General features: G+C 36.1%; 1 protein-coding gene across 1 annotated transcript in view; it reads left to right on the top strand.

Annotated features, from left to right (window-relative positions):
• Positions 1-9,119, top strand: part of LOC107667519 (breakpoint cluster region protein-like) — a 46,689-nt gene that overhangs the window by 27,200 nt on the left and 10,370 nt on the right. The window contains exons 6-16 of the mRNA XM_016459195.1: positions 2,277-2,286; positions 2,479-2,586; positions 2,684-2,744; positions 2,823-2,875; positions 3,050-3,190; positions 6,458-6,579; positions 6,699-6,864; positions 6,972-7,091; positions 7,397-7,472; positions 7,629-7,733; positions 7,840-7,914. Of these exons, the coding sequence (XP_016314681.1) occupies positions 2,277-2,286; positions 2,479-2,586; positions 2,684-2,744; positions 2,823-2,875; positions 3,050-3,190; positions 6,458-6,579; positions 6,699-6,864; positions 6,972-7,091; positions 7,397-7,472; positions 7,629-7,733; positions 7,840-7,914 (1,037 nt within the window). The remainder of the gene's footprint in view (positions 1-2,276; positions 2,287-2,478; positions 2,587-2,683; positions 2,745-2,822; positions 2,876-3,049; positions 3,191-6,457; positions 6,580-6,698; positions 6,865-6,971; positions 7,092-7,396; positions 7,473-7,628; positions 7,734-7,839; positions 7,915-9,119) is intronic.

Here is a 9,119-nt window from a genome sequence, read left to right as displayed (position 1 = left end):
TGTGTGTGTGTGTGTGTGTGTGTTTGTGTGTGTGTGTGTGTGTGTGTGTGTGTGTGTGTGTATGTGTGTTTGCAGTGACATAGTTCTCTACCAGGGTGTGTGTGTTTTACACAGAGAGGGGTAAATAAACAGGAAATCCCACAGGGAGACAGAGTCGCACAGAGTTTTCAGTGGACAGTGAGTCCAGTGTCTGCTCTGTTTCCCAGAAAGCATGATGTCATAGAGCAGGGGTGCATGTGTCTGCCCTGGAAACCCACTCACTGCTGGGCATTCCCTTGCCCCCTCCCTCTCCCTGTGGACCGCCAGCTCTCACGCCATGGGATTTACTCACCCCTGACTCCTCAGAAGCAACGAGTCCAAAAAATGGGCTCAGATTTTTTCATACTGTAATAAATAGATTCAGGCCAGTGTTTCCTACAGAATTCAGTCTACTCTTCACTGCATACTAAATATACAGTATATGCCAAATATATATTAAAGCTCTATTGCAAATGTGTATGTTTAATGGCACATTGTCATGTTTGGACACAAATAAATATTGCATAGTATGATAATAATGATAACTTGCAGTAGGCAATTCAGATGTTGGTTTAGTAGTGAAGGATTTGTCAGACTGATTCAATCTTTTTGAACAGGTTATGAATAAAAACAGCTTCTAAGAGTCATTTTTTTCATGAATCAGGATACAATTGTCAAGCTGTAAGTTTTTGACCCCCTCACTGTAAATGAACTGGTTCATAAGAGTCATTTGTTTGTCAATCAGAATACAGTGGTCATGCAATATATGTTTGATTCACTAAAATGAACCAGCTCATAAGAGTCATTTTTTTACATGCACCCTGCAAGTACAACTCAATCAAAAGATGTTTCCTGACAATATTTTCTATTTTATTACTTTCAAAACAAACTGCAAACTTACATTCACAACTCAAAATATAGCTGTAGATGAAGCTAAAGATGTGTCCTCAGAACCCTTCACTATAGGAGAGTCTTTAGAAAGTGGTTCTTTTCATTTTAATGGTTCTTTTCACTCTTTAATGAGTATTCATCTTTTATCAGTGAGCGGAGTTAACAGCACGATGTAATCCGTCTTTTTTCTGATCTCAGGGTAATGATGCTCATATTCTGGATCGCTCACAAGTTTCCCCAGTTGCAGTATAATGGCTGTGTTGAAGGAAGTGCTTAACCTCTCTGTCTCATGACAAGCCCATCACAAGTCCTTCTCTTATTTACCCCAGTGTTGGCAGCACTCGAGATGTTGCCATGGAAAATGCTTGTTATCTGTGCCCATTTCACAGTTGTTGTCTTTTGAATGGTGTTTTTCTTCATGACACAAATGCTGGCTTTGTTTACACCAAGTCATTTCTTTTTTGTTTCAGTATGCATTCACCCTCTAAAAATTGACTTTTTAGACACACTCTGGAAAAAAGTGTGTGTGTGTGTGAAGGAAATTACTATATGTTCTTTTCATTTTTGTTTTGTAAGTGATATTTGCCTTGATTTTTCTTTATTTTCTTCAGATATTACATGGAACACATACAAACTTTGCAAAAAATTAGTTTGATGTTGTGGAATTAATAATTAATTTATAATGCACAGTAAATATTCAAAATGGTTCATTATAATATCACTATTTGCTTAGATTATAATAGGTTCAATCATATAATAATTTATATTTTTATTATGAATTTTGATAGTTTAAAGGAATAGTTCAACCAAAAATGAAAATCTGCTGAAAATGTAAGAAATAAATCTATAATTAATGTTTTTAACTTCAAATGAGTCCGTTATATTGCATTATATTGAATTCTGAAGAATCAGGAAAGAAACAGATCAACAGATCAAGCACCGTTTAAAGTGAAAACAGTTTAAAACAGTTGTAAATAAATATGTCCGTGGATTTTGATGCGAGAGAACAACAGGAGAAGAACTTTCAAACTGAAGGAAGTGTTATGTGGACTTGCAGGTTTAAAGTTAAAACACCTTGATGGATTTCTTTCTTACAAGCACAGCTTTTCATTTCACAAGATGTTAATTGATGGGCTGGAGTCGTGTTGTGACTCTCATTCTGACGGCACTCATTCACTGCAGAGGATGCAAGTGATGTAATGCTAAATTTCTCCAAATCTGTTTTGATGAAGAAAATCTTGGATGGCCTATAGATGAGTACATTTTCAGCAAAAATTTATTTTGGGCTAAACTATTCCTTTAAGATTGACCCATTATGTCACTGTGATAATTTGTCTGCTGTGTTGAGTGCTGTTGTCTTTATGCAGAGTCAGGCTGGTATTTGCTTGTCTTTGAATATCAGAAGCATGTCAACCATGCCAAAACAGGCCACGAAAAACTGCCTGCTCTACCTTAGTAAGCAGAATTAAGCCAATGTAACATGCATGAGTAATCCGCCTCTAGCACTGACTTTTATCTTTAAAGCTCCTTCTCTCTCACTCTCTCCTGTTGTTTTATCTTCCCACACAGGCCAGCCAGCTCGGCATGTACAGGGCTTTTGTGGACAACTATAAGGTTGCCGTGGAAACAGCCGAAAAGTGTTGTCAAGCCAATTCTCAGTTTGCAGAGATTTCAGAGGTCAGTTTTAAGGGCACTTACATTATACTGTCAAAACAAAGCCTGATATCTTTGCCTCCTTGTAAATTTGTGTATTTGTTTACCGTTTTACCTTCAGAATCTGAAAGTGAGGAGCGCTAAAGAGGGTAAAGATCAGAATGCCAAGAACTCTCTGGAAAGTAAGTAGTTTTTCCACATTTACTGTCCTTTTACACCACTTAGTATTCTGATCACTCTTTTGCCTTATTCGTTCTCAGCGCTGCTGTATAAACCAGTGGATCGAGTCACTCGCAGTACCCTCGTCCTCCACGTGAGTAAAACTAAAAGAACATGTACTTAATCATTAATTTTTCTCACGTGAGAATGTTTACAGGTTGGTGGTGTAACAATGCTCATGTGTTATTTGGATGAGCTTGGGCTGTGTTTATTTACACATTCAGTAAATTGAGTGTTTTGCAATATTTGATAAGTCTGTGTGGTTCAGGACCTGTTGAAGCACACCCCATCCAATCATCCAGATCACCCCCTCCTGCAGGATGCCCTCCGCATTTCCCAGAACTTCCTCTCCAGCATTAATGAGGAGATCACGCCCCGCCGTCAGTCTATGACAGTGAAGAAAGGAGAGGTCAGTGCTGCCCAGTGACAGAGCAGACTGTATGTCCATGAACTGACATTTTTCTCTATTATTGTTAATACAATCCTCTATGATGATCATGTTTTTATTTTATTTTAAACAGTTTTGTTAAAAAATAACTATATTTTAACAAAACAGCTACATTAATATTTGAAAAAAAAAAAAGTGCGTCCAATCAAAGTTATGTAGTCTAACCAACAGGCAATAAAAAAAATATAATAATGAAACAAAACGTAATAGTATATGAGGACCCCTGCAGACTCTGATGGCTATGTGTAAGAGTCATTAAAGGGATAGTTCACCCAAAAATGAAAATTTAATCATTATTTACTCACCCTCATGTAGTTTCAAACCTGTAAGGCCTTCGTTCATCTTTGGAACACAGATTAAGAAATTTTTTATGAACTCTGAGAGCACGTCGACTGACACGGAAGAGAAGAAATTGTTGAATAAAGTCGTTCTTTATGTTTTCTTTGTGTAGCTTCATAAAATTAAGGTTGAACCACTGATGTCACTTGGACTATTTTAACAATGTCCTTACTACCTTTCTGGGTCTTGAACGTGGTAGTTGCATTGCTGTCAATGCAGGGTTAGAAAGCTCTCGGATTTTATCAAAAATATCTTCATTTGTGTTCTGAAGATAAACAAAGGTCTTACGGGTTTGGAACGACATGAGGGTGAGTAATTAATGACAGAATTTTCATTTTTGGGTGAACTATCCCTGTAAGTCTGATAAAATATGATAAATATAAAAAAACATGAAAGATTAACAACTCTGAAGACAAAATGTCATCGTGTCTTTTTATGACAAAGCAAGGTTTGTTCAGGCTTTAAAAAGGTATGTGGTGCGACTCCTCAAAAGAATGATATTTATGTATATCATTTATGTAAAAAAAATATTGTTTACATTGAAAAATATATGTAAAAATCTTTTTGAAAATAATTATTAAGATGTGTACGAGTTCAAGGGGTCCAGGCCAGAAGAAAAACCCTTGCTGGTAAACTCTTGTACTGTAACTCTTAGTAATATTTTTGCGACAAGTGTACAAATATTCATCAGTACGCTCCGGTTGCATAACGCTACAAGTGTCCCATCAACAATATAATCATCTCCCGCCTTCCTGTTCCCCTTCCTCCGTTATCAAAAGCCATTTTTGTGAAATGAGAAGTGTCTCAACACCCTTCCCAGCTTCAGAATGAACACAAACACGTATTCGCACAGTCTCCCGACCCCTCTGAACTGAGTCAGTTGACCTGGCACTAGACTTCCTCGCAGATTACTGGAAAACTGTGTGGGAAGTGGCTCTCTGATTGTAGGCTTGTGGACATGCCAGGCATTTTTATTGCAGAAAATACAGAGATACAATTGAAAGATAGCGATCATTTATTATTGGAATGATTAAAGGGATGTCTGACATAAGCTGGGGAGCAGTACAGCTCAGCTTAATCATGATTCCAGTAAAGATTTGTACTTAAATGAAGAATTTTTTATTTTTATCACTTTGCAGGAACTGATGATAAAACATCATTATACAATCCTGCAAGAAAGTATTCATCAAAAATAAATTTTTTCGACATCAACTGTGGATCTTTGCCAGGCACACGAGACCTAAAATATCTCTTTGTTTCTCTATTGGGATCCAACAAACAATTTTGTATCAAAGGAGTATAAAAGGCCTTTGACTATTTTTTATGGATCACGAAAGGAGAAATTTTAAAGACTGTGGTGGTCCATTTGCCAATTTTAATGTATGAAAACAGAAGCTTTCAAGCTTAAAGCATCCTAAAAGTATAAATATTCCAATTCTAATATAATGATTTAATGAAAAACATCACCAAAAACAGAATATATATCACCAAAAACATAATAATAGAATAATATTGAAAATATATTTCATAGCACATTTAGATTTTCATTTAGAGGTCTGACAATGCCTGTTCAGAAAGAAAATAATTGTACTTCACTGCATTATCATTTGTCAGGGCATCTTGGTCCATGCCCTGTGTAATTATTGTCATGGAGATGATGGATTTCCAGTTCATGGCCATGTGTTGCTTCTCATCTTAGGCTGTTTTAGCAGATGTCTCTAAATGCGGCCAAAGTCAATACTGCACCCATATATCATGTTGGCCAAATCCTGGTGTACTGTACTTTGGGAGATGTACAGAATGAAAAATGCAAGTTTAGACATAAGGGATAAACACACACACTCTGAAGCCAGGGTCACAGGTCAGAGCCTGTGTTTTGAATGCATCAACACACACACACAGACATTCAGGCCATGAAAAGAGCAGATGTCTTTCACATATGTCACACACCCTTCAATTAGGGGAAGATTCGGTCACTCAAGAGTGCACATGCACACCCAGTTGTAAAGAATGACCTGAGATGGACATCTTTGGGAACATCTTGTACAGAACCTTTTCAATTTGATACTGCTTTGCTATTTTAAGGACAAAATTACGTTTTTTTTATTAGTGGAATATATTGTTTTTCAGTCCATTTAAGGTTACATTTCTCCTCTAATCTGACTTACAGTAGGTAATTACCATCATATCTGCCTTTTGTGAATCATCTCACCCAGCACACCTTTTTCATCCTATCTAGCCGCGCTTGTCCGAGGTTGAAACCCCCTCAGGCTGCCATCATTATCATGAAAATAGCTCCCGTGACTCACCCACAATAGCAATTTCTTAAGTGTGTCATGCCTCCCATCTGAGTGAATGAGTCTGAGCCTCTCATTGGCTGTTTTCCTCCTCGCCTACTTTAAATGACCCCATGCCTCAGGCAAAATAGTGACTGCCACTGATTCATGGAGCAGTAAATAATACAACAACGCCCCCTATTGGTAAACAGTTGAAACTAAGTGTGTTTTTGGGTTCCAAAAATTATGATGGTCCCTTTTCACATTCACAGAGTTCACAGAAGCAGAAGGCATCAAACTACAACATATATATATATATATATATATATATATATATTTTGTATCCCCATTTGTGAAAAAATCCACAACAGCAATTTATAACTTTCCAAAAGAGGAAAAAATATAAGTGATTATTTGTGTTGGTCAGAACAGAAAAGATGTCAAATTTGTCATCACTCCATTGTATTAAAACACTCACGCAGCAGCTTTAAGTAGTTTTCTGTAATTTAATGTCAAGGTAATGTAACACAAAGTATAGTGTTATAGATGTGCATTACATTCAAATGTAAATATAAAAATTGTTAGATTTACATGTCTTTAAATGTCTTTAAAGAATCGACAGCTTCTCAGAGACCAGTTTATGGTGGAGTTAGTAGAAGGGGCACGAAAACTTCGGCATGTCTTCCTCTTTACCGACCTGCTGCTTTGCGCCAAATTGAAGAAACAAACCGGAGGGCAAGTCAATCTATATGAAACTTTTTTTCACCTGTAGAAACATTCCTAATTTCAAAGTTGTGTTTTTTCTTTCTTTATCATAATTGTGACCCCTGGTTTCTGTCTCTTCCTGTGTTCAGGAAGGGGCAGCAGTATGACTGTAAGTGGTATATCCCACTAGCTGATGTCACCTTTCAGACCATTGATGAATCGGAGTCTTCACCGGTCCCCCAGATACCAGAGGAGGAGATGGATGCTATGAAGGTCAAGATCTCCCAGATCAAGAACGAGATTCAGAGAGAAAAGGTAGATAAGTGGATTAAATATTCATCAGAAAGGCTTTTCTTCAGTAAACACTCAGCTTTGTTTTAATTGTTTCTCATCTCCTTCCTCTCATTCTCTCATGTGTTCAGAGAGTTTGTAAAAGAGGTAAAGTCCTTGATCGTCTCAGGAAGAAACTGTGTGAACAGGAATCGCTGCTGCTGCTCATATCTCCATGCATGGCCTTCAGAGTCAGTAACAGGAATGGCAAGGTAAATCAATACCAGACAATTTCCTAAAACTGCATTTTTTTCAGATATCGGCAATCGGTGTTCTTTGCTAAAAGAACACCACCCAAAAATATTCTGACATAATTTGCTCACTGTAATGTAATCTTCTTTCTTTCTGTTTTCATGTTATGACCGATAACTGATAAACAGCAAATGCTACAATTGAATTAGCTATACTATATTGTCAAAAAATTAAAACATATTAACATTGGAAGTTTAATATTGGCTATTTAAAAAAAAAAATTCCCAAAAGTTCTTATTTCCTGTGATTTATTTGTGTATTCCAGGGCTATACATTCCTGATTTCATCTGATTACGAGCGAGAAGAATGGAGGGAGATCATTCGGGAACAGCAGAAAAAGTGTAAGCATTGCTGGTCCTCACAGAAACCTTCCTACCTTCCAAGAAAATCACAGCAGGACTCTGCTCTTTTCCTTCAGTCACTTATTGGTTAAATGCAGATATTGGTGACTTCACTGAGTGAGTCTCTCTTGGTTTCTATATGTTCTTTTCTCACAGGTTTCAAGAGTTTTTCTTTGACTTCCCTGGAGTTGCAGATGCTCACCAACTCCTGTGTGAAGCTACAGACAGTTCACAATGTTCCTCTGACAATCAATAAAGAAGGTGAGTGCCTTTTTGTTTTGTTTTATTAAGATCTATATTGTATTTTATTTATGTCTTTCTACTGTATCGAAAATTTGTCACAATTTGGTTGTTTTTCTCCCATTAGATGATGAATCCACGGGGCTGTATGGCTTTCTAAATGTGATTGTTCATTCTGCAACAGGGCTGAAACAGAGCTTGAGTAAGTTGTCTGGCACGGGATGTCTCACCTAGTTTAGTGTGTTTTTTCAGCACTTACAATTAGATGGAATGAAATCACAGTAATCATTAAATTATTGAATGCCTCCCTAATATGTGTGCACATGCATGAAAACACCTGACATGCTCCCTGCTGTTGTTGGGCAGAGTTCTCTCTATGAGCAGCTGTGGGACGGGTGGATTAACAGGGAACACTGCGTTCCTTCTTAAAGCTAACTCTCCATCACTAATTTATGCCTTTCTTTGTTCTCGCTCATTCATTGCTTCGGCTTTCTTGTAGGCTTTATCCTCAATAGCAACTTCCTTACTGTATATACCATGGTGACAATAATAAGATAAGTAATAAGAGCCAAAAGCTCTTCACATTAAAAGTAATGAAATATTCTTACAACTAGACTATATGCACTACCATTGAAAAGTTTGGGATCCGTAAGCTTTTTTGTATGTGCACTTTTAAAATTGCTACTTTTATACAGCAAGGATGCATTAAATTGATCTAGATTCATTTATGTTACAAAAGATTTCAATTTTCCGTATAAATGCTGTTCTTTTGAGCTTTTATATTCGTCAAAGAATCCTGGAAAATATGTATTATGGTTTCCACAAAAGTATAAGGCAGCACAACTGTTTTTAACATTGATAATAATAAGAAAGTTTATTGAGCACCAAATCAGTATATTAGCATGATTTCTGAAAGATCATGTGACACTGAAGACTGAAGTAATGGCTACTGAAAATTCAGCTCTGCCATCACAAGAATACAGTACATTTTAAAATGTATACAAATAGAAAACAGTTGTTTTTAACTATTAATATTTCACAGTATTACTGTTTTACTGTATTTTGATCAAATAAATGCAGTCTTGATGAGAGACTTCTATTAAAAACATTCAAACATTTTACCAACCCCACATTTTTGAATAATAATGTCAATAAATAACCATTTTATAGTGTTATTTTCAATGTTTCAGATTGAAAAGTGAAAACTGAAGAGTTATACAGCTGCTTTTGATTACTTATTCATTTCAGTCATTTTATTTTTGATATAATTTTTTTAATTTTATTTCTAAAATATTTAATTCAGTAAATTATTCACAAAAATTAAGCATATCAAATAAAAAGAAAATATTTGAAAATGTATATTAAAATATACATAAAAATAGTACAAATGTAAAAATTACTGTAATA

Source organism: Sinocyclocheilus anshuiensis, unplaced genomic scaffold (genome assembly GCF_001515605.1).
Source record: "Sinocyclocheilus anshuiensis isolate Anshui unplaced genomic scaffold, SAMN03320099.WGS_v1.1 scaffold1132, whole genome shotgun sequence".
Classification (NCBI taxonomy): domain Eukaryota; kingdom Metazoa; phylum Chordata; class Actinopteri; order Cypriniformes; family Cyprinidae; genus Sinocyclocheilus; species Sinocyclocheilus anshuiensis.
The sequence above is the reverse complement of the archived record's forward strand: the minus strand, read 5'-3'. Positions and strand labels throughout refer to the sequence as shown.